This window comes from Ranitomeya imitator, chromosome 1, assembly GCF_032444005.1.
Source record: "Ranitomeya imitator isolate aRanImi1 chromosome 1, aRanImi1.pri, whole genome shotgun sequence".
Lineage (NCBI taxonomy): Eukaryota > Metazoa > Chordata > Amphibia > Anura > Dendrobatidae > Ranitomeya > Ranitomeya imitator.
Window position 1 is genome coordinate 606,480,537 of NC_091282.1, and position 25,641 is coordinate 606,506,177.

At 48.5% G+C, this 25,641-nt stretch overlaps 1 protein-coding gene across 1 annotated transcript in view; it reads right to left on the reverse strand.

The window, feature by feature from the left end:
- Nucleotides 1-6,505: 6,505 nt before the first annotated feature.
- The window catches only part of EFNA3 (ephrin A3), a 122,470-nt gene continuing 103,334 nt past the window's right edge, over nucleotides 6,506-25,641 (reverse strand). The window contains exons 2-5 of the mRNA XM_069769059.1: nucleotides 11,343-11,632; nucleotides 9,805-9,870; nucleotides 9,641-9,718; nucleotides 6,506-7,995 (exon numbers count right to left, since the gene is read on the reverse strand). Coding sequence (XP_069625160.1) covers nucleotides 7,874-7,995; nucleotides 9,641-9,718; nucleotides 9,805-9,870; nucleotides 11,343-11,632 — 556 coding nt within the window. The 3' untranslated portion in view covers nucleotides 6,506-7,873. The remainder of the gene's footprint in view (nucleotides 7,996-9,640; nucleotides 9,719-9,804; nucleotides 9,871-11,342; nucleotides 11,633-25,641) is intronic.

Consider the following 25,641-nt stretch of genomic DNA (forward strand, 5'->3'; position numbering starts at 1 on the left):
ATAAATAATACATCCTATACGGTTCTATTCACCGATACCCCAGGGAGTGTATAATACAAATAATGCTAATAATGCACCCAACTAATGACATGATCAAAAGGGTGGGAATATAAGGGTGCCGTCATATCTCATGAAAAAACACAGTACCAGGTATGTAATACCCGTGTTTTTCCATCATACATGACGGCACCACGAGAGAGTTACAGAGATTTGTATTCTCTTTAGGGAGGGATCACTGCTTGTAACACTCTTCTCCCAAATGTGAGATCAGAGGTAGCAGATAGGTCTAGCCTATAATGTTTAAAAAATGTAGACGGAGAGGACCAAGTGGCCGCCTTACAGATTTGGTCGATGGTAGCATCTGCTCTCTCCGCCCACGACGTCGCCATGGCCCTCGTGGAGAGGGCTTTCAGACCCTGTGGAACAACCCTGCCTGCACTACTATATGCTAGAATAATGGCCTGTCTCACCCATCTAGCTATAGTCTGTTTTGAGGCTTTAAGGCCCCTTCCCTGACCCCTGGAACGAAACAAATAAAGCCCTCTGCTTCCTCCAGGATTTAGTCACCTCTAGATACTGTAGGATACATCTCCTAACATCTAAGCAATGGAGTCTCTCCTCTTTTTTGTTACTAGGATCGGGACAAAAAGAGGGTAGGGTTATATCCTGAGCTCTATGGAATCTTGATACCACTTTGGGGAGATATGCCGGATCTAATTTTAATACAACCCTATCGTCCATAATTTGTGTGTAAGGGGGGGTCAGCTGACAACGCGTGTAAATCCCCCACCCTACGGGCCGATGTAAGTGCCACTAACAAAGCTGTTTTTAATGTTAGTATTTTATCAGAAGTTGTATTTAACGGCTCAAAGGGGCTTTCTGTCAGGGCTGTTCACACTAAATTCAGATCCCATGGTGGAGGAGTAGGAGATGGAATAGAATCAGCTCTACTACAGGCTCGGATAAACCTCACCACCCACCTATTACTTGCCAGGTCACAGTTGAATAGGGCTGCTAAGGCTGAAATGTGTACTTTGAGGGTACTAACAGCTAACCCCAGATCTAAGCCCTTCTGCAGGAACTCCAGTATTGCCACTATCGGGGCCTCCCCTTCCTGTATTGGCCCTGAGCTGGACAGGAATTTCTTCCATATTCTCCCATAGATCTTGGTCGTTACTGGTTTTCTGCTGCTGAGCAAGGTGGATATTAACCCAGCTGAGAACCCTTCTTTCTCTAGTAACGACCGCTCAAATGCCAGGCTGTCAAATAAAGCCCGGAGTTCTGCGGGTGGTTGAAGGGACCCTGAGTTAGAAGATCCTGGTCTTCCGGGAGAACCCATGGGTCCGTCACTGACATCACTCTCAGCCAGTAAAACCACGGTCTTTTCGGCCAGAAGGGAGCTATCATAATCACTCTGGCCTTGTCTTCCCTGATCTTCCTCAGAACTGCAGGGATTAGACATATCGGTGGGAAGGCATACAGGAGTCCAGACGTCCATTCTATGCTGAAGGCGTCTACTGCCAACGGCCTGTCTGCTGGGTTCAGGGAGCAGAACTTTTGGACTTTCTTGTTGACTTTTGAGGCAAAGAGGTTCACCCTGGGTTTTCCCCACATGTGCACTATCCATTGAAAAACGGACTTTTTTAGGGACCATTCCCCTTGCCTCAAGTGGTTCCTGCTTAAAAAGTCTGCCTTTATGTTGTCCACACCTCGGATATGCAGGGCCGATAATGACAGGAAGTGCCTTTCGGCTAGAGACATGAGAATTGTGGTTATGTGCATCAGTGCCCGAGAGCGGGTGCCTCCCTGGTGGTTCCCGTATGCGACCGCTGTTCGGTTGTCCGATAGGACTCTCACATGATGCCCTGCCAAGTGTGGAAGTAATCTCTCTAGCGCCCTTTCTATTGCTAGGAGCTCCCACTCGTTTGAGGATAGATCTTTCTCCTCTTGAGCCCAGGGGTCTTGGACCCATAGTGTGTCTGAGTGAGCTCCCCATCCCCATGGACTGGCGTCCGTTGTGATTATCATGGAGACTGTGAATGTCCAGGGAACTCCTCACTATCCTGACCTGCTCCTGACAGTGAGAAAAGTTCTTCCCCACTATCAGGAAGTCGTCCAAGTAGGGAATTATTAGAGTGTCCTTTTCCCTGAGATGTGCTGTGACCTCTGCAATCAGCTTCGTAAATACCCGTGGGGCAGTTGCTATCCCAAAGGGCAGAGCCCTGTACTGGAAGTGACGCAGCTGGGACCCCATCTGAACTGCCACTCTGAGGAACGGACGATCTTGTTGTCTGATTGGGACGTGATAATAAGCGTCCTTGAGGTCGAGGACGGACATGTAACAGGGGATAGAGCAGTTTCACAGCTGATTTTATGGTTTCCATCTTGAACGATGGTATTACAAGAAATTTGTTGAGGCCTTTTAAATTTATTATTGTCCTCCAAGACTTGTCCGGTTTTTTTATGAGAAAAAGAGGGGAATAAAATCCTTCCCTCCTTTCGTCTATAGGAACTTCTTCCAAGACGTGCTTGTCTAGGAGTGATGTTAATTCCCCCTCCAGACTGTCTTGTTTTTCTTGGGAGGACTGTACCGGGGTCTGCATATATCTTCTTGGAGGCCAGTGGTGGAATTTTAGCTTTAGGCCTGATCCTACGATCTGCCGGATCCATATGCTGGATGAGATCCTCTCCCAGGCTGGAAGGAAGTGAGAGAGCCTCCCTCCCACCTGAGAAGGACCGTCACTGTGAGGGTTTTTTGGTGTCTCTGGGGGACTTGCCAAAATAGAAGCCCTTTCCTCCCCTGGGTCGCTTGTCCAGGTTGCTCCTGTCTCGGTCTCTGTATTGCTGCCTTCGGAACTTTTGGCCTCTCCGAAAGGAGCGACGAAAAGGCTGAAATGGCTGTCTTGGAAAGTTCTTATTATTATCACCGGCTTTCTCCAATACCTCGTCTAATGCCGGTCCGAACAGGAAGTTTCCCTCACAAGGCAAAGAACAAAGCTTCATTTTTGCCTGAGTGTCCCCTGGCCAGCATTTAAGCCATACGGCACGGCTAACGCTGCTGATTTTGCTGCCAGCCTAGCAGAGTCTGCTGATGCTTCAGCCAAAAACATAGTCGCTGCCCTCATGGTTGGTAGTGACTCTAGAATAGCTTCCCTGGGAACTTTTTGCTCTACCTGTTCCTCCAGGTTGTCTATCCAGATTTTAAGAGATCTGGCGACATAAGTGGCCGCGATAGCTGACTTTAGTGCTCCTGCTGAGGCTTCCCAAGCTGTCTTCAGGGAACTGTCCACCTTCCTGTCCAGAGGTTCTTTTAGAGAACCTAGGTCCTCAAACGGCAGGGAGGACTTCCTGGCCACTTTTGAGACCGCCACATCAATTTTTGGGGCTCTGTCCCAAGATGAGGACGCTTCCTCTTCAAATGGATACCTTCTTTTTAGGGAGGTAGTTATTTGGGACCTTTTTTCTGGCTTTTGCCATTCCCTTTTAATCAGTTCTTGTATTTGATCCTTAACAGGGAATGACCTCCATTTTTTCTTTTGTAGGCCACTGAACATAAGTTCTTGGGCTGTCTTTTTGGCCTTCTCATCTACCAGCCCCATGGTAGAGCGAACAGCTTTAATAAGTTTATCTGTAGCCTCTGCTGGAAAAGTGTCTTCTTCCTCTGAGCTACTATCAGAACAGCGGGCCGTATCTGAATCCTGTTCTGACCCCGAGGAATCCCTTTGGGATGCTATAGAGGGGCTGGATCTGTCCCTAGATCTGGCATCTGTGTCAGCTGTCTGTAATGCTCTTACGGACTTAGAGACTTCGGACTGAATCAGAGATCTTAGGCTGTCCGTAAAGGAGGGTGTTTCCTCCGCCACAGTCTGGTTAATACAGTCTTTTACCCCAAGATGACATTAAAGCCTTTTTACATAAGGGACATTGTCTATTTTTAGTCTTCGCCTTATACTTTTTGGGGACCTCCTATACTCCACCCCGCAATGTATGTAAGAAAAGAGGGGAGAGAGGAGATAAGAGAAAAGAACAGACATTAGCATGCTGGACTTTCTCGTAGTTCACTCACCACTCGGACGTTTTCAAAGTACGGGTACCGGATCCGGAGGTTGGCTGGTTTTCTCCGTGTCTCCCAATGAGACCAGGGACCGCTCCTTGGTATGCCGATCCGTCCGTATACTGTCCGAGCGGCTACTGCTACTGCCATGGCGGGTCTGGCTCTTTTCGCTTGAGCGAGACCGCCTCTCCTGCACCTCTTGCTGTGGCATCAAATGCTCTGGTGAGAAACTCTCCATTATACACACCAACACGCAACAAGAGTAGTCACCTTCAACCTGGCCTGGTTTAGTGACACAGGGCAGCGCAGCTGGCTTGTTTAAATAGATTCACTTTCTTTTTTTTTAATGAATCACCTGGTTGATCCTGCTATCATTGGTCGCTTCATTAATCATGATTGATTACCTGGCTGATCGTGCCTGCACCACTTCCGGTGCACGTGAAGCAATAAACTACCTGGTTGATCCTGCGCCTGTCAGCGCGACCCTGCGCTATATACATATGTCCAAGCGCGCACCTGGCAGCCACATCCGGTGCGCGCTTTAATATCCACCATTTACCTGGTTGATCCTGCCTCTGTCAGAGCACTGCGCGCGCACCCGGACCTTACTTCCGGTGCGCGCTTTCATATCCACCATTTACCTGGTTGATCCTGCCTCTGCCAGAGCACTGCGCGCGCACCCGGACCTTACTTCCGGTTCGCGCTGCTGAATTGATGCTCCAGGCGCGCATCACTTCCGGTGTGCGCCGCCTTTTGTGGTCCCCCTGCCCCTTAGCCCTTCACAAAGGTTCCACCTCCGTGTAATGTGCCCTGTACCTCCATATCCGGGTACTCGGCGCAGCTGGAGGGAGGCTTGCAGCGCTGACCATCACCACGCTGTCCACGCCACGGAAGGAAGGCAGCAGCACTTATCCTCAGCGTCCCCGGTCCCCCTCATCGCCAGCACTGCTCCATGCTTCTTCTCAGGTACCCCAGGAAGGAATGGGAGGGGAAGGTGGGAGGGGGAGACCTGCACCTCACGCTCGACAGGGAGGGCCCCAATACCTCCGAGGAGCTTACCTCGCCCGGGCACCGATGTGCCTCACGGGCTGCATGGCCACCTTTGGTCAACAGGGGGGGCACCAAAAGGTGACCCCCGTGGACAGGCAGGATTTTCACTCGACAGGGGGGAAAGCGCACCTGCGGCCCCCGTGGAGAATCTTCACCCGGGCGTTCGCCTCGCGGGCTGTGGCCATGCTTCGCTCAGGGGGGGCATGGTACACATTGACCCCCGAGGCGACTACGGGTACCTGGTGACGGGTGCAGCAGACCAGCACCTGCCCAAATCCACCCGACCCAGGCCCCGGCATCCTCTTCAATCTTCATCAGACGTCTTCCATCTTGAGGGTTCCCCGTCAAGGACAGGAAACCAACTGATGTGGAGAGAGGAGCCGCGCCTTTTATCTTGAAGGCTTCCTGTCCTTGATGGGCGGATCCCCTCTCTCCTGGTGCCGTCATGTATGATGGAAAAAATAAATCTTGCTAAATCAGACAAGATGATTTTCTGGATTTGTTTTCTAATTTTGACTCTCATAGTTGTGGTCTACATATGTCAGTTACAGACCTCATCTTTTTAAGTGGGAGAACTTGCACAGTTGGTGGCTGACTAAATACTTTTTTCCCCACTGTATATATTCTAGGCGAGAGGGGTGCAGGGATCATAGGTGTCGTATATTCTAGACAAGGGCACGGGATCATCGACGTGTCGTATATTCTAGACAAGGGCACGGGATCATCGACGTGTCGTATATTCTAGACAAGGGCACGGGATCATCGACGTGTCGTATATTCTAGACAAGGGCACGGGATCATCGACGTGTTGTATATTCTAGACAAGGGCACGGGATCATCGACGTGTTGTATATTCTAGACAAGGGCACGGGATCATCGACGTGTTGTATATTCTAGACAAGGGCACGGGATCATCGACGTGTTGTATATTCTAGACAAGGGCACGGGATCATCGACGTGTTGTATATTCTAGACAAGGGCACGGGATCATCGACGTGTTGTATATAAATATTCCAGGAGAGAGGGGCGAAGGGATCATCAATGTGTTGTATATTGTAAACGAGAGGGGTGTCGGGATCATGGAGGAGTCATATCTTCTAGGCGAGAGGGGTACCGGGATCATGGAGGAGTCATATCTTCTAGGTGAGAGGGGCACAGGGATAATCGATGTGATATATATATATATATATATATATATATATATATATATATATATATATACACACGGGGACTGGGATCTGTCGTATTTTCCAGGCAAGAGGGGGGTGGAAACTGGGCTGTGTCGTATATTCCAGGCGAGGTACGGTGACCATGGCGGTGTCATGTTTTCCAGGTGAGAGGACCACGGATGTGTTCAGATTCGCACCTTGCCCCCAATTCCCAGCACGCACAAGTGAGAAGTCAAGTTTGTTCTTTTATTTGATTTCTAGGTTTACAGCATTATATGAAAATCACAGCCGATGCCGTTCATAAAAAGGTCAGTCTGATATTTATTCTCAAAGTGTCTGTGCATTGCATAGGTGGAGATGTGCCTTCATAGAAGACAACACTTGTATTTACAGATCGGGCAGAAGGGACAATGTATACATCATCGCGAAGACTGCATACATACAATATAGATAGACATGTATATACAACGCCATTCTGTCTCCTGCATGCTGCTCTCCCCTGACAGTTCTGTACAGCAGGGTCCTGCTGTATTACAGAGGATCTGGTTCCCCACCTGCCCCCCCCCCCCCCCCCTCCAATTCCTCAAGATTGAGAACTCCTGGGGTATTAACCATCAAGCAGTGGATGTCCTCGGGTTCTGGGGTAATTTAGTGCAATTTCCTCCCATCACACAGGTGTGATTTAGAGTTTGGGGTACTCATAGGCCATTGTAGACTGACTAGATGAGGGTACTCCATCTGCTGCATTCAGGCTCTGCTACGAATGTTGGTTCAATTACGGTATATCACTAGTCCTGAACCCACAAAAGACTGGGAGCTAATCCCAATTCTGGGCGTCACACGAAGCTGCGGCCATCACTACAGGTCTGGTACTTCTACCTCCTCCAGTATTTTGCAGTCTTATCGCCCATTGCATCAGTTGGCTTGTTATATATCATGTGTCGGTGGTCTGTGGGGAGGAGGAGGACAAAATATGGCACTAGAAAGTGGGAGAGAGGAACATTTGGTATGTAAAGGTTTCTGCTACTGTGCTCAATGCACTTGATAAATCCATGAGGCTGGCGATAATCTGAGCAAGAGATCACAAGGGGATGAGATACTGAAAAGAACCACAGGTCAACATGTCCAGAAGAAATGCAGGAAACCAACTTGGGACGGTAAGGCTGACTAATACGATGGTCTGTTGTCACCCCAAGGTCCTGCACTCAGCGTGCATTCTGTCCTCGCAGGAACCAAGCGGGCATAGGCACTAAAGTATTAACAGCCCATAGTTATGGCTGCCAGGTGTACATCGGGGCCAGGACGAAGCAGGCTCCTGTGGATCACAAGCTCGTGGCAGCAGCTCCTTGGCCCGGTCTTCTCATTGATATTATTGAAGAGATCACGCGACCTCAGTAGTTTTCACTGGAGTCTGAGTTGTGATTTTAGTCCTGAAGTTTCATTCTTTGTAAAGGAAAGTTAAAAAAAAAAAAAAATTATGACTAAGGATGCTGCTCCTCCCTTCAGCCGTGACCCAACCTGTGCAGTCCATACAGAGTTCTGACTGTGGAGTGAGCGTTAGTTTTACAGCTCCGAGGTCTTCAGTCCTGACACAAGAAAACTAAGATGCCAAGAGAGTAATTAGGAGCAGAGAGACGGCCACAGTCAAATGTAAGTGTTCCCGCTTCGGGCTCGTCCCGCTAATGCTTTTCTCCAACTTGGGGATCTCGGGATTAAAGTTACCTGAAATAAAAGAGGGAAAAGGTTTGTGCAATGCCCTATACCCAAAATACAAGCGATGGTCTGACGTTTTTAAGAGTAAACAACAGCGACCTCATCAGAATGGAATCTGCGATTGGAAATGGAAAACAAGAGCACAACTCAATAGACAACCGACATGGGCCAAGAGAGGGTGGGATGGGCAGATACAGGCCCATAGTATGAGACACGGCTGAGGCAGGAGGGGGACAGGCTGGGGCCGCAATCAGAGGCAGGTATAGACTAGCTGCAGTCCAAGAGGCGGGCAGAGACGGACCAGAGCCAGTGCACAACAGATGGATCAAGCGAGTGGAGACTAGCTGCAGTCCAGGAGGTGGGCAGAAACGGGGCTGGTCCATAGTATGAGAGAAGGCTGAGGCAGGAAGGGGACAGGCTGGGGTCACAGTCTGAAAGGCGGGTGGAGACGAGTTGCAATCCAAGAGGCGGGCAAAGACGATCTACAGTACAAGAGACAGTGAGGCAGGAGGGGGACAGGCTGGGGCCACAGTCCGAGAGTCGGTTGGAGACTAGCTGGAGCTGTAGTCCAAGAGACAGGATGGGGACAGAGTATGAGAGACGCCTGAGGCAGGAGGGGACAGGCTGGGGCCACAGTCAGAGGCAGGTAGAAACTAGCTGCTGTCCAAGAGGAGGGCAGAGATGGGCTGAGGCCATAGTATAAGAGACAGTTGAAGCAGGAGGGGGGACAGGATAGGGCCAGAGCCCGAGAGGCAGGAGGGGACAGGCTGGGACCACAGTCAGAGGCGGAAAGAGACGAGCTGCAGTCTGAGACGCAGGCAGAAGCAGGCCGGGACCATAGTACGAGAGATGGCCGAGGCAGGAGGGGGACAGGCTGGGGACACAGTCCGAGAGGCGGGTGGAGACGAGCAGATTCTGCAGTCCAAAGGACAGGCTGCAGCCAGAGTACGAAAAAACGGCTGGGGCAGGAGGGGACAGACTGGGACCACAGTCCGAGAGAGAGGAGGAGACGAGTTGCAGTCCGAGAAGCGAACAGAGAAAGACTGGACCAGAGTACGAGAAGCGACTGAGGCAGCAGGGGACAGGATGGGGCCACAGTGCGATAGGCGATGAGCAAGGGCCATAACCCAAGAGGCGGGTGGAGACTAGCTGGCGCTGCAGTCCAAGAGAAAGTCTAGGGTCAGAGTGCGAGAGGTGGCTGAGACAGGAGGGGATGAGTGGAGGGAGCAAAGAATCTTCAAACTATGAGGTGGTGAGAGAGGATGGACACTGAATGTTCAGCACCATTGGCACCACACTCTACAGATTTCCTTTACAAGATATCTAGAAAGATTTCTCTTGATCCATTCACTAATCCAGTCATACAGGCCATATGGCTGCAATCCCCAAAACCGAGACAAAAGACGAGCCAGGGCACCAGGAACGAGTGCACGCAGGCCATCATAGGCGATAAATGTGACTGTCCATCACAGACAAGTCAAAGAACAAGCGAGGCTGCCCTGCAGATCATCGACCACAAATCTTCGGCCCCGGGCAAGTGTAGGATACGACCTGGACACAGTCATAGTGAAAAAAGACATTGCTCAACAAAAAACAGCTAATACATTGCCATCCAGCAGGGGGCAACAGCGGACTATGAGAGGCACGGACTCACCTAGATCTTCAATCTTCACGTCTGGTCCTATCGTGAAGTCAGGCAGCGTGGGAGCGTGCTTCTCTCCTGAGTGGGCCGCTGCAGGGAAGAATAACAGGATTAGCACCCGTCAGCGACAACCACCCCATGGTCCAGATTACCGCTCCAGGGCAGCCAATACTTACTGGTGGCACAGCACACGGACACCTTCATCTTCAGGCAGGTGTGCCGGTGGTTGTGGGTTGGAGTTGCTGTGGAAATAAAAAAAAAAAAAAAAGAATCAAAGGAAGAGGAGAAGCTGGAGAGTCTAGTACCTGAGGTGACACTGCCTGTAAGGCAGGCGACTGCAGCAGGAGCCTCCCCACACTATGATCAGTGTATCTCTGCGTGACCTGGGGTGAGGGCATCTGCCATTTACCTGGCAGAATGGGGGAGGGAAGACAATATCCTCCAAAATAAGGAAGGAAGGAAAACGACAGCGAAAAAGGGTTTTATCCAAATTAATAATAATTTTTTTTTTTAGAAGTGTTGTATACATTTTACCAGTTTTATAAGACGGATGGAAATGATCACTCCCAGGATGCAAAGCCCCCAGTGTAACACCTTCTGTCCCAGCGAGTCCCATCCACTGCACCAGTCACACCTGCAGTCCAGTAGCTGGCCACTAGGGAGAGCTTTGCACTAGCCTTTCTGCGTATTACACAGGCAACGCCATGTCTGCTCCAGCCAGATTACAGGGCAGTGCGCCCCGGACTGTTAGATCTATCTAAAGGGGGAAATTTCTGGATTACAGGACAGTGTGGCCCGGACTGTTAGACCGATCTATAGGGGAAAATCTCCGGACTACAGGGCAGCGCAGCCCGGACTGTTGCACGATCTATAGGGGGAAATCTCCAGACTACAGGGCAGCGTAGCCCGGACTGTTAGACCTATCTAAAGGGGGGGAAATCTCTGGATTACAGGACAGTGCGGCCTGGACTAAGAGACCTATCTACAGGTGTACCTCTCCGGATTACAGGACAGTGCGTCCCGGACTGCAAGACCGATCTATAAGGGGAAATCTCTGGATTACATGACCGTGCAGCCCGGAATGTAAAACCGATCTATAGAGGGAAATCTCTGGATTACAGGGCAGTGCAGCCTCAACTAGGAGACCTATCTACAGGTGGGAAATCTCTGGATTACAGGGCAGTGCAGCCTCAACTAGGAGACCTATCTACAGGGGGAAATCTCCGGACTACAGGGCAGTGTGGCCTGAACTATGAGACCTATCTACAAGCGGAAAACTCCAGACTACAGGACAGTGCAGCCGGGACTATGAGAACAGTCTACAGGGGGAAATCTTTGGATTACATGGCAGCACAGCACAGACTATGAGACCTATCTACAGAGGGAAATCTCCAGATTACAGGGCAGTGCAGCCCGGACTATGAGACCTATCTATAGGGGCAAATATCTGGATTACAGGACTATGAGACCCATCTACGTGGGGAAATCTCCAGATTACAGGACAGTGCGGCCCGGACTATTAGACCTATCTACAGGAGGAAACCTACCCTCCGGCACTAGCTGAACGTACAGCTATCCTCCAATGCTTGCTGAAAGTACCCATCTACGTTCTGGCGCTCACTAATTGTACACATCTACTCTCCGGTACTTTTACAACATGCACATCTATAATCTGGCGCTCGCTGAATGTACACATCTCTCTTCCAGTACTCACAGATGTAGTAGTAGTTGCTCCCTGCGTGGAACTCGTACCCCAGGGAAAAGGCGCTGTATCGCTGGAACTTCTCGGAGAACTTGATGGGGCTGTGTGGGGAGTGCGTCCGGTTACACTCCCAGCGCTTGAAGCCCTGGCTGATGTTACAGAAGCGGTAGCCGTCGTAATTCACCATGAACAGGGTATACTGCTCCATCCTGTGCTCCGCCGTTGTATCGTTATAATGTGGGCAGTAAATGTCCAGGTAGTCGTTCACATTCACATGAACCGTGTAATCATTGCGACGCAAACTGGAAGAAACAGAGAAAGAGACATCAGACACACCGCGCAGCTGTAAGTCACATGGGCAACATATCACAGTAGCCACCATAACACAGCTGTGAGTCACATGGGCAACATATCACAGGAGCAGCTGACGCTACACCACTGCTGTGAGACACATGGGTAACATATCACAGGAGCAGCTGACGCTACACCACTGCTGTGAGACACATGGGTAACATATCACAGGAGCAGCTGACGCTACACCACTGCTGTGAGACACATGGGTAACATATCACAGAAGCCACCAACACCACACAGCTGTGAGACACATGTGCAGCTTATCATAGGAGCCGCCACGTCACACAGCAGAGCTGTGACACACAGGTGCAACATATCACTAGAGCCGCCACGCCATACCAAACAGCTGTGAGACACATGGGCAACATATCACAGGAGCCACCAATGCCACACCACACAGCTGTGTCACATGGGCAACATATTACAGGAACCGTCAGCCCCACACCACACAGCTGTGAGTCACATAGGCTACATATCACAGGAGCCACCAGCGCCACACAGCTGTGAGACACATGTGCAGCTTATCATAGGAGCCCCCACATCACACAGCAGAGCTGTGACACACAGGTGCAACATATCACTAGACTCGCCACGCCATACCAAACAGCTGTGTGTTACATGGGCAACATATCACAGGAGCCACCACCACCATGCCAAACAGCTGTGAGTCACATGGGCAACATATTACAGGAGACGCCAGCGCCACACCGCACAGCTGTGAGTCACATGGGCAGCTTATCACAGGATCCGCCATGAAACATCGCACAGCTATGACTCACGTGCAACATATCACAGGAGCCGCCACGCCACACCACACCACACTGCTGTGAGTGAAATGTGCAACATATCACAGAAGCCGCCTCGCCACACAGCTGTGTTACACATGCAAAAAATCACAGGAACCACCATGCCACACAGCTGTGTCACATGTGCAACATGTCAGAGGAGCAACTCCACACAGCTGTGACAAGTGCAACATATCACAGGAGCCGCCACGCCATACCGCACAGCTGTGAGTCACATGTGCAACATATCACAGAAGTTGCAATGCCAAACCGCACAGCTGTGAGTCACATGTGCAGCTTATCACAGAAGCCGCTACGTCACATTGCACAGCTGTGAGTCACATGTGCATGCAACATACCACAGAAGCCAGTATGCCACGCATCTGTGAATCACTTGTGCAACTTATAAAAGCCGCCATGCCAAACCAAACAGCTGTTAGTCACATGTGCAACATATAACAGAAAACACTACACCATACAGCAAAGTTGTAAGCCACATGTGCAATATATCACAGAAGCCGCTAAAACACACAGCTGCCAGTCACATATGCAACATATCATAGAAGCCGCCACGACACACCACACAGGTGTGAGTCACATTATTATTATTATTTATTGTTATAGCGCCATTTATTCCATGGCGCTTTACATGTGAGGAGGGGTATACATAAAAAGAAGTACAATAATCTTAAACAATACAAGTCATAACTGGTACAGGAGGAATGAGGACCCTGCCCGCAAAGGCTCACAATCTACAAGGGATGGGTGAGAATACAGTAGGTGAGGGTAGAGATGGTCATGCAGCGGTTTGGTCGATCGGTGGTTACTGCAGGTTGTAGGCTTGTCGGAAGAGGTGGGTCTTCAGGTTCTTTTTGAAGGTTTCGATGGTAGGCGAGAGTCTGATGTGTTGTGGTAGAGGGTTCCAGAGTAGGGGTGATACGCGAGAGAAATCTTGTATACGATTGTGGGAAGAGGAGATAAGAGGGGAGTAGAGTAGGAGATCTTGTGAGGATCGGAGGTTGCGGGTAGGTAAGTATCGGGAGACGAGGTTACAGATGTATGGAGGAGACAGGTTGTGGATGGCTTTGTACGTCATGGTTAGGGTTTTGTAGTGGAGTCTCTGGGCAATGGGGAGCCAGTGAAGAGATTGACAGAGGGGAGAGGCCGGGGAATAGCAGGGGAACAGGTGGATTAGTCGGGCAGCAGAGTTTAGAATAGATTGGAGGGGTGCGAGAGTGTTAGAGGGGAGGCCACAGAGCAGGAGGTTGCAGTAGTCAAGGCGAGAGATGATGAGGGCATGGACTAGGGTTTTTGCAGATTCATGGTTGAGGAATGAACGGATTCGTGAAATATTTTTGAGTTGAAGTCGGCAGGAAGTGGAAAGGGCTTGGATATGTGGTTTGAAGGAGAGATCAGCGTCAAGGATTACCCCGAGGCAGCGAGCTTGTGGGACTGGGGAGAGTGGGCAGCCATTTACTGTAATGGATAGGTTCTTTGGGGGGGTCGCGTGAGATGGGGGAAAGATGATGAATTCTGTTTTGTCCATGTTAAGTTTCAGAAATCTAGCGGAGAAGAAGGATGAAATAGTGGACAGACATTGAGGGATTCTGGTTAGAAGGGAGGTGATATCTGGTCCAGAGATGTAGATCTGTGTGTCGTCAGCATAGAGGTGATACTGAAAGCCATGAGATTCTATGAGCTGTCCCAGGCCAAAGGTGTAAATGGAGAAGAGCAAGGGCCCAACGACTGAACCTTGTGGGGCTCCGACAGATAGAGGGCGAGGTGAGGAGGTGGTGTGTGAGTGGGAGACGCTGAATGTCCGGTCTGTTAGGTATGATGAGATCCAGGATAGGGCCAAGTCTGCGATGCCAAGGGATGAGAGGGTTTGTAATAATAGGGAACGGTCCACTGTGTCAAAGGCAGCCGACAGGTCGAGGAGGAGGAGGACAGAGTAGTGTCGCTTGCTCTTGGCGGTTAAGAGGTCATTGGTGACTTTAGTTAGGGCAGTTTCGGTGGAATGGTGTGACCGGAAGCCAGATTGTAGGCGGTCAAAGAGGGAGCAAGAAGAGAGATGAGAGGACAGTTCAAGATAAATGTGTTGTTCAAGTAGTTTGGAGGCATAGGGGAGAAGTGATATAGGGCGATAGCTAGATACAGAGGATGGGTCAAGAGAGGGCTTTTTGAGGATAGGTGTGATGGAGGCATGTTTAAAGCTTGAGGGGAAAACACCAGTTGTTAGTGATAGGTTGAAGAGATGGGTTAGGGTTGGGATGAAGATTGTGGTGAGGTTTGGGATGAGGTGGGATGGGAGCGGGTCAAGTGCACAGGTGGTGAGATGCGATCTTGAGAGTAGAGTGGAGAGTTGATCTTCTGTAATGGTGGAGAAGTTGGTTTTGGAGGTGGAGGGCTGGGAAATCGGGAGGAAGGGCTCTGGGGGTTGTTGACCAAAACTGTCTCTGATGCGATCAATCTTCTGCTTGAAAAATGAGGCAAAGTCTTCAGCGGCGATAAGTGGGGAGGGAGGAGGTGCTGGGGGATGGATGAGAGAATTGAAGGTGTTGAATAACTGTTTAGGGTTGTGAGAGAGAGAGGATATGAGAGATGAGAAGTAGGTTTGTTTAGCTGTGGCGAGTGTGGTCTTGAAAGTAGTGAGGGACTGTTTGAATGCAATGAAGTGCTTGTTAGAGTGGGATCTTTTCCATCTGCGTTCAGCAGCCCTGGAAGCTCGCCTCAGTTCTTTGGTCAGGCTGGTGTGCCAGGGCTGTCTGTTGATTTTGCGAGCTTTGGTATGTGTAAGTGGGGCAGCAGATTCCAAAGCTACAGCTATTGTGGTGTTATATAGAGCAGCAGCGTCATCCGCATTGTGTATGGAACTTATGCCTGTGAGGGGGAGGAGGGATTCAGAGAATGAATGTCACATGTGCAACATATCACAGAAGGCGCCTATCACAATAATATGAATATGCCATGTTTTGGGTATGTGCCGAAAAGGTCCATGGCTTTTCAGACACGCTGCGGGCTTTCCCGACCCCCCCCCCCCCCCCCTTACTCTGCCTAGAAAGCTCTTCTCTCTTAGCCTGCAGGCAACTCCCTCCCCCCCTGCTATATAGTTGTAATGTGAGACCAGCTCCACTGAGGAATTTTTATGGCTTTGTCCTCTCCCTAAACCCCTTATCCCCCATCCCATCTGATACCAGGATAACTGGTACAGCAAATTTCAAACCGTATGGGACTCTCTTGTTCTTGAAATGTTATGTATATTGGCACCGATCAGTGATAGCAAGATAAAAGTTACATATTCCGGATGTCCACTGAGAGATCTATAACTCAATGTAATCGCTAGGAGCTAAACCCAACGAAATGCAAGCAACTGGTTTCTCTGTAAGGGGTCATTTACCTACGCTGCGTTTATACTTAAACGAACCCCCCTGATGTGGTGAGCATCATGATCCTTAAGTCATTCTTCTTCATACAGCGAGTTATGCATAGAAATGGTTTGTCATAACCCTAAGAAAGGGGAGTATTCAGCCTCTCAGTGAGGTCACCAAAGGGGGAGTGCCTTGGTTTTGGGCACAGAGATAACTGAGTGAGACATCAGTCTTCCCTAGTCTTTTGTCCCGGGTCTAGCTGCGAGACAGATCTGCGATGCATTTAGATGTGTGCCCATCCCCCACAGCACATGGTCAGCCATAAGATGAAATGATATGAAAGAACTGTGTTTTTCAACTTTAATCCCATTTTATTTGTAATTGTACTGTGCATACGATACTTGTCTTCTTTCATAATATCTTTTTATACTTCTGTAAACACTGCCTACCTTTTTGGAGTAAAATATATAAAATTACTAGTTTTGTTTCTCCTTGCTCTATAACGAACTGTCACGTCCTCTGAAGTGAATTAAGCTACTAATCTGGGTTGGCTCCGGACCCGTTATTAATTAAGAAATCGGAGCTGGTGGCAGCAGATTTGTCCTGAGCGTTTGGGAGGCTTTGTAGCGACGGACGGCATTGATAATTATTGTTCCCGCCTGAGTGGGAGTAGTTATATCGCCCTCGCTGTAGTGTGCCCATTAGCCAGTATAAAGTAAGGCAGCCTTTCTGGCGACTAATTATCCTAGGTGCAGTACCCTGTCTGACTTGAGGATAAGGGGGGCGCCAGAGAGCTGCAAGTTCCAAACCGAAAGTGGGATATAGATAAATCCCCTTCAGAAAAGAACTGGCCAAACAACCCCGGTTCATGACAAATTGGTGTGAGCGGTGGGGATGATAAAGGTATCCTCCCCGTGAACCGTGACACCGCAACGCCACATTGCACAGCTGTGAGTCACATGTGTAACATACCACCGAAGCCAGTATGCCACGCAGCTGTGAATCACTTGTACAACATATCACAGAAGTCGCCACACCAGATCACTGTGAGTCACATGTGCAACATACCAGAGAAGCTACACCGCACAGCTGTGAGTTACATGAGCAACATATCACAGGAGTCGCCATGCCACACCGGACAACTGTGAGTCACATGTGCAACTTATCACAGGAGCCGCTATGCCACACAGCTGAGTCACATATACAACATATAACCAAAGCTGCCACACCGCATAGCTGTGAGTCACATGTACAACATATCACAGGAGCCTCCACGCCATACCTCACAGCTGTGTTATATCTGCAACATATCACAGAAGTCGCCACACCACAATGCACAGCTTTGAGTCACCTGGGACAGCTCATAGAATCCCACGGTTTGCAGTATCACCTCTTCTCCGATGACACGCAGATCTACCTATCTGGACCTGACCTCACCTCCTTACTGACCAAAATACCACTATGTCTGTCTGCTATTTCAGCCTTCTTTTCTACTCGCTTTCTAAAACTGAAAATGGACAAAACAGAATTCATCATCTTTCCCCCTTCTCTCTCTATCCCACCACCAAACCTATCCATCAATGTCAATGGCTGCTCAATTTCCCCAGTCCCGCATTCTTAGTGTCTTGGGGTGATCCGACTCTGCCCTCTCTTTCAAGCCTCATATCCAAGCCCTTGCCTCCTCCTGCAGTCTCAAGCTCAAAAATATTTTTTGGATCCGCTCATTCCTTGACCACAAAACCAAAAAAACAGTAGTGCACACCCTTATCTCCCGTCTTGACTACTGCAACCTTCTACTCTCTGACCTCCCCTTCAATCCATCCTACACTCTGCTGCCCGACTTATCCACCTGTCTCCCCGCTATTCCTCAGGCTCTCCCCTATATCAAGCCCTTCACTGGCTTCCTATTGTCCAAAAAAGGCTCCAGTTCAAAACCTTAACTATGACATACAAATCCATCCACAACCTGTCTCCTCCATACATCTGTGACCTCGTCTCCCGGTACTTACCTAAACGCAACCTCCGATACTCTCAAGATCTTCTTCTCTACTACCCTCTTATCTCTTCTTCCCACAACCGCATACAAGACTTCTCCCGTGCTTCCCCCATACTCTGGAACTCTCTATCCCAACACATCAGACTCTCGCCTACCACAGAAACCTACAAAAAGAACCTGAAGACTCGCCTCTTTCGACAAGCCTACAGCCTGCAGTAATCCTCAAACTTCTCTTCTTTTGTGTGGTCGCGGCTCTGTATAATACCGTTGCTCCGTGGCCTGGCACAGTCGGGGTGTGTGTTACAGGGAAGCATGAACATTGCTAAGTGCTTTTGGCCAGCTCAATATTTCCTAATTAATTCTCAGCCTTGAGAGCAGAGATTAGAGAAAAAAACCAAATTACAGCTCAGCCATGCGTGCAAGGTATTGACTGACGCATGTGACCAGAGGCTGCCAATCATAGGCTTTTCAGTAGACTATGTCAATATAAGATGAGTGTGTTTCTGGTACAAAGATGTTAATTTATTTTCTTTTGGGGAGCAGGAAATGTTAGGGTGCTGTGCAGCTTGTGTGGAAGGATGTATGTGTCACTGACTGCAGCAGTACAGCACTTTCGTGTGATGTGGTGCACATGTGACTCTGCGGTGTAGCGTGGTGGCTCGTGATACACTGCACATGTCACTTACAGTTGTGTGTTGTAGCGGCTTCTGTGATATGTTGCACATGTGACACAGCTGTGCAGGTATGGCGTGCTGGCTTCTGTTGCACATGTGCAAAACTGTTCGGGTTGCACATGGGACACAGCGGTGTGGCGTAGCCGCTGCTGTGATATGTTGCACATGTGACAGATGTGGTATGGTGTGACGACTTCTGTGATATTATTATTTATTATTATAGCACCATTTATTCCATGGCGCTTTACATGTAAGGAGGGGTATACATAATAAAAATAAGTACAATAATCTTAAACAATACAAGTCATAACTGGTACAGGAGGAGATATGTGGCACATGTGACTCACAGCTGTGCGGTTTGGCATGGCAGCTCCTGTGATATGTGGCACATGTGACTCACAGCTGTGTGGTGTAGATGCTTCTGTTATTTGTTACACATGTGACACTGAGCTGTGCGGTTTCGCGTGGCCTCTCCTATGATATGTTGCACATGTGACTCAAAGCTGTATGGTATGGCATGGCGGCTCCTATATGTTGCACATGTCACTCACAGCTGTGCGGTGTGGCTCGTTTGATATGTTGCACATGTGACTCAGCGGTGTGACGTGGCGGCTCCTGTGATATGTTGCACATGTGACTCACAGCTGTGTGGTGGCTGCTGTGATAACTTGCACATGTGATTCGTAGCTGTGTGGCGTGGTGGCTTCTGTGATATGTTGCACTTGTGACTCACAGCTGCGTGGCGACTTCTGTGATGTGTTGCATGTGTGACTCACAGCAGTGTGGTATGGTGGCTTCTGTGGTATGTTGCACATGTCACAGCTGTGCTGTGTGGCTCGTTTGATAAGTTGCACATGTCACTCACAGCGGTGTGGCGTGGCGGCTCCTGTGATATGTTGTACATGTGACACAGCTGTGTGGCGGCTCCTGTGATATGTTGCACATGTGACTCACAGCTGTGTGACATGGCGGCTGCTGTGATCTGTTGAACATGTAACATAGTAACATATTATTAAGGTTGAAGGAAGACTTTAAGTCCATCTAGTTCAACCCATAGCCTAACCTAACATGCCCTAACATGTTGATCCAGAGCAAGGCAAAAAAAAAACCATGTGGCAAAGAGTAAGCTCCACATTGGGGAAAAAAATTCCTTCCCGACTCCACATACGGCAATCAGACTAGTTCCCTGGATCAACACCCTATCAAGGAATCTAGTATATATACCCTGTAACATTATACTTTTCAAGAAAGGCATTCAGTCACCTCTTAAATTTAAGTAATGAATCACTCATTACAACATCATACAGCAGAGAGTTCCATAGTCTCACTGCTCTTACAGTAAAGAATCCGCATCTGTTATTATGCTTAAACCTTCTTTCCTCCAGACTTAGAGGATGCCCCATTGTCCCTGTCTCAGGTCTATGATTAAAAAGATCATCAGAAAGGTCTTTGTACTGTCCCCTCATATATTTATACATTAAAATAAGGTCACCCCTTAGGCTATGTGCACACGTTCAGGTTTTTTCGTGTTTTTTTCGCGGTAAAAACGCTATAAAAACCCATTAAAACGCATACATTATGCATCCTATCATTTAGCATGCATTCTGCATGTTTTGTGCACATGATGCGTTTTTTTCCGCCAAAAAAAAATGCATCGCGGTAAAAAAAAAAAAAAGCAGCATGTTCATTAATTTTGCGGATTTTCTGCGTTTTTCCCGCTGTTCTATGCATTTGGGAAAAACGCACCAAAACCGCGTGAAAACCGCGGTAAAAACTCATGCGGATTTCTGGCAGAAATGTCCGTTTTTTGTCAGGAAAATTTCTGCAAGAAATCCTGACGTGTGCACATACGCTTAGCCTTCGTTTTTCCAAACTAAATAGCCCCAAGTGTAATAACCTATCTTGGTATTGCAGACCCCCCAGCCCTCTAATAACCTTGGTCGCTCTTCTCTGCACCCGCTCTAGTTCAGCTATGTCTTTCTTATACACCGAAGACCAGAACTGTGCACAGTATTCTAAGTGTGGTCGAACTAGTGACTTGTATAGAGGTGAAATTATATTCTCCTCATGAGCATCTATGCCTCTTTTAATGCATCCCATTATTTTATTTGCCTTTGTAGCAGCTGCCTGACACTGGCCACTGAATATGAGTTTGTCATTCACCCATACTCCCAGGTCTTTTTCATTGACGGTTTTGCCCAGAGTTTTAGAATTAAGCACATAATTATACATCTTATTACTTCTACCCAAGTGCATGACCTTACATTTATCCCCATTAAAGCTCATTTGCCATTTATCAGCCCAAGCTTGTAGTTTACATAAATCATCCTGTAATATAAAATTGTCCTCCTCTGTATTAATTACCCTGCAGAGTTTAGTGTCATCTGCAAATATTGAAATTCTACTCTGAATGCCCCCTACAAGGTCATTAATAAATGTTAAAAATAAGAGGGCCTAATACTGACCCCTGCGGTACCCCACTGCTAACCGCGACCCAGTCCGAGTGTGCTCCATTAAAGGGAAGGTGCCGCGTTTTAATATTGTAAAAAAAAAAAAAACCTCTTTAATTCCTTATTTTTATAAGTTATTTTCAAGTACATAGTATTTATTGTTCTTTTTTTATTCATTTTTTTTCTGCCACTGGGCGCCGCCATTTTCATTTGCAGGACTGTAAGTGTAGCTGCACGACACTTACAGTCTTCACATACGGCTGCCCTGGACATAGAGATCAGTAGTCGGGAGGCGACCCCATAGCTAGCATTGTCTGCTCTCTGCTCTGATGTGGCCACGCCCCCTGGGCGGTCTCCACATCACAGCAGAGGCAGGAGGTCGGCGCCATCTTGCTTCAGCCTACAGTGGAGTGTACCTGTGAGCTCCACTGTAGAGCCGTGCTGTTGGAGGAGCAGCTACATCTGTCTCCCCTCACACTCAGCGGCCGTTCCCTGTCCTCTGCTGCCTGGTGTGTGGCTGAATCTCTAGAATCGCTAGAGAGGGTGAAGTGCTGCGGTCTGATGTTCTCTTATCAGGAGCTGCAGAGAGGTAACAGAGGGGGATGGGGGAGGCTCTGTGCTGCTCTGACCTCTCACTGCAGCTCCTCACAGGACATCAGACCCTGCATCTATCACTATACTGTGCTGAGCCGTGTATCTAATCCTCTCCTGTGTAATACTGTCTGCTGAGCCGTGTATCTAATCCTCTCCTGTGCTGACCTGTGTATCTAATCCTGTGGAATACTGACTGCTGAGCCGTGTATCTAATCCTCTCCTGTGTAATACTGTCTGCTGAGCCGTGTATCTAATCCTCTCCTGTGCTGACCTGTGTATCTAATCCTGTGGAATACTGACTGCTGAGCCGTGTATCTAATCCTCTCCTGTGTGATAGTGTCTGCTGAGCCGTGTATCTAATCCTCTCCTGTGTGATACTGTCTGGTGAGCCGTGTATCTAATCCTCTCCTGTGTGATACTGTCTGCTGAGCCGTGTATCTAATCCTCTCCTGTGTGATAGTGTCTGCTGAGCCGTGTATCTAATCCTCTCCTGTGTGATAGTGTCTGCTGAGCCGTGTATCTAATCCTCTCCTGTGTGATAGTGTCTGCTGAGCCGTGTATCTAATCCTCTCCTGTGTGATACTGTCTGCTGAGCCGTGTATCTAATACTATCCTGTGTGATACTGTCTGGTGAGCCGTGTATCTAATCCTCTCCTGTGTGATAGTGTCTGCTGAGCCGTGTATCTAATCCTCTCCTGTGTGATAGTGTCTGCTGAGCCATGTATCTAATCCTCTCCTGTGCTGACCTGTGTATCTAATCCTGTGGAATACTGACTGCTGAGCCGTGTATCTAATCCTCTCCTGTGTGATAGTGTCTGCTGAGCCGTATATCTAATCCTCTCCTGTGTGATACTGTCTGGTGAACCGTGTATCTAATCCACTTCTATGCACTCCTCTCCCCCCTGCATATCTTTCCCCATTGCGCACACAACTCAATGCGTGCGGTAACAGGAGCTGCGAGCGTCATGCTGTATTATGGCATTATGTGAGATCTATATGACGGTATTATGTGATCTGTATGGTGGTATTATGCTTGATCAGTATTGTGAGAATTATATGGTGGAATTGTGTGTGATCTATATGGTGGTATTATGTGAGAACACTGGCAGCATTATGTGTGATCTATATGGCGGTATTATGTGAGAACACTATGGCAGTATTATGTGCGATCTATATGGTGGTATGTGAGAACACTGGCAGTATTATGTGTGATCTATATGGTGGTATGTGAGAACACTGGCGGTATTATGTGTGATCTATATGGTGGTATGTGAGAACACTGGCGGTATTATGTGTGATCTATATGGCGGTATTATGTGAGAACACTATGGCAGTATTATGTGTGATCTATATGGCGGTATGTGAGAACACTGGCGGTATTATGTGTGATCTATATGGCGGTATTATGTGAGAACACTGGCAGTATTATGTGTTATCTATATGGCGGTATGTGAGAACACTGGCAGTATTATGTGTGATCTATATGGTGGTATTATGTGAGAACTGTATGACAGTATTGTGTGATCTATTTGATAGTATTGTGTGTGATCTATATGGCGGTATTATGTGAGAACACTATGGCAGTATTATGTGCGATCTATATGGTGGTATGTGAGAACACTGGCAGTATTATGTGTGATCTCTATGGCGGTATTAAGTGAGAACACTATGGCAGTATTATCTTCAGAAAGCGGACCCATTCTATGGTGGTTCTGGCTGAGCACCTGCACGCGGGTCTGGGGTAATAGAGGGGCAGCAGGACCTCCAGTTAGGTGCAGTCAGGGCTGGTGAGGCAGCTGAAGAGAGGGGTCTCATTTTTATCGTTACTATATGGCTACATTTCCCCCCAGCGTTATCCCAGACTGCGCCTGTCACCTCGCTTTCACACATCGCCAGGACAGGATGGAGAAGACAGGATCTGAGGAGGGGAATGGGGTCTGCATGCAAAGTCTGGATCAGACCAGGCCATCAATCCGCAGAAATGTTTCCTGGATTTCTGTGGAGCAAACAAGCAGACGGTCCATCCATGTGTATAAAAGACAGCGCTCTATGTACAATCCCTGGCTGCTCCGCACACCGAACAGGGGGCCCCCATAGACCAGCACACTGCTCTCCTGAAATACTCTGTGCTGCTGTCACACTAGCGTCGGTACGGGCCTTTCGCAGTGCGTCATACCGACGTATGCTGTGAAAGAAATGTCCGATGTGGGCAGCACAAGCAGTCTTACGACGCGTCCGCTGCCCCATTGTAAGGTTTGGGCATGAGGGGGCGGAGTTTCGGCCATGCATGTGCGGTTGAAAATGGTGGACTCGACGCACAAACGTTACATGTAACTTTTTTTGTGGCGGCGGTCCACCAAAACATGACGCAACCGTCGCACGACAGTTGTGACGTGTGGCAATTCATCGCAATACGTCGGTAATGTTAGTCTATGGGGAAAAACGCATCCTGCAGACAACTTTGCAGGATGCGTTTTTTCTCCTGAATGACGCATTGCAACGTACAGCCAACAACGCTAGTGTGAAAGTAGCCTAAGGCTGCCGTCCACGCTCAGTATTTGGTCAGTATTTTACCTCAGTATTTGTAAGCCAAAACCAGGAGTGGGTGATAAATGCAGAAGTGGTGACATGTTTCTATTATACTTTTCCTCTAATTGTTCCTCTCCTGGTTTTGGCTACAAATACTGAAGTAAAATACTGACCAAATACTGATAGTGTGACGGCAGCCATACTCTGCAGTCACCAACAAAATGGCTGCTCACTGGGTTCCTGAATATCATCCTCTCTAATCCCTTAGCAAACACCCAGAAGGGGAGGAGACATCACACAGGTCAGCAGACTCCGCCCATATTTACTGCAGTGCTGTAATGTGAGCTAGTTGTACACTAGGTTTTTCTGAAATTTCAGCAGCTGCTCCCCCTAGTGTTGAAAAGTGGAAATTCCAAAACTTTTCAAATTATTTTTCATATTTTACTAAATTATAAACAAATGATAATATTTTTTAAGAAAATTTAATCATTAATTCTTTACATTTTTACAATTTCTGAAAACAATTTTTTTTGATGGCATCTTCCCTTTAATAACCACCCTCTGTTTCCTATCCCTGAGCCAGCTCTTAACCCACTTACACATATTTTCCCCTACCTCCATTATTCTCATTTTATGTGACTGACAGCTCTGCGGTGTAGCATGGTTACTCCTGTAATGTGTTGTACATGTGACTCACAGCTGTGCGGTGTGGCTGCTCTTTTGATATGTTGCTAATGTGACTCACAGCTGTGCAGTGTGGCGTGCTGGCTTCTGTAATATTTAGCACATGTGACACAGCTGTGCTGTATGGCATATCTGCTCCTGTCATATGTTGCACATGTGATTTATAGCCATGCAGTGTAGCGTAGCGGCTTTTGTAATATGTTGTACATATGACTCAGCTGAGCGGCGTGGCGCCTCCTATAATATGTTGCACATGTGACTCAGCTGTGAAATGTGGCATAGTGGCTTCTGTGATATATTGCCCATGTGACTCAAAACTGCGATATAGCACACCTGCTCCTGTCATATGTTGTACATGTGACCGACAGCTGTGCTGTGTGTCATATTGGCTTCTGTACTATGTTGTACATGTAAGGCTACTTTCACACTAGCGTCAGAATCTCCCCGTCGCAATGCGTCGGGCAGAGATTCCGATGCTAGCGTTTAACGCACTGCACAACGGAGGCAGCGGATGCATTTCTCCGGGGCATCCGCTGCCCCATTGTGAGGTGCGGGGAGGTGGGGGCGGAGTTCCGGCCGCGCATGCGCGGTCGGAAAAAGCGGTCCGTCAGGAGCAAAAAAGTTACATGTAGCGTTTTTTGCTCCCGACGATCCGCCAAAGCACGACGCATCGTGTGGCAATCTGTCGCAATGCGTCGTCAATACAAGTCTATGGGGAAAAAACGCATCCTGCAAGCACTTTTGCAGGATGCGTTTTTCTGCAAAACGACGCATTGTGACGGATTGCAGTTAACGCTACTGTGAAAGTAGCCTAACTCACAGCTGTGCGGTGTGGCGACTTCTGAGATATGTTGCACATGTGACACAGCTGTGTAGT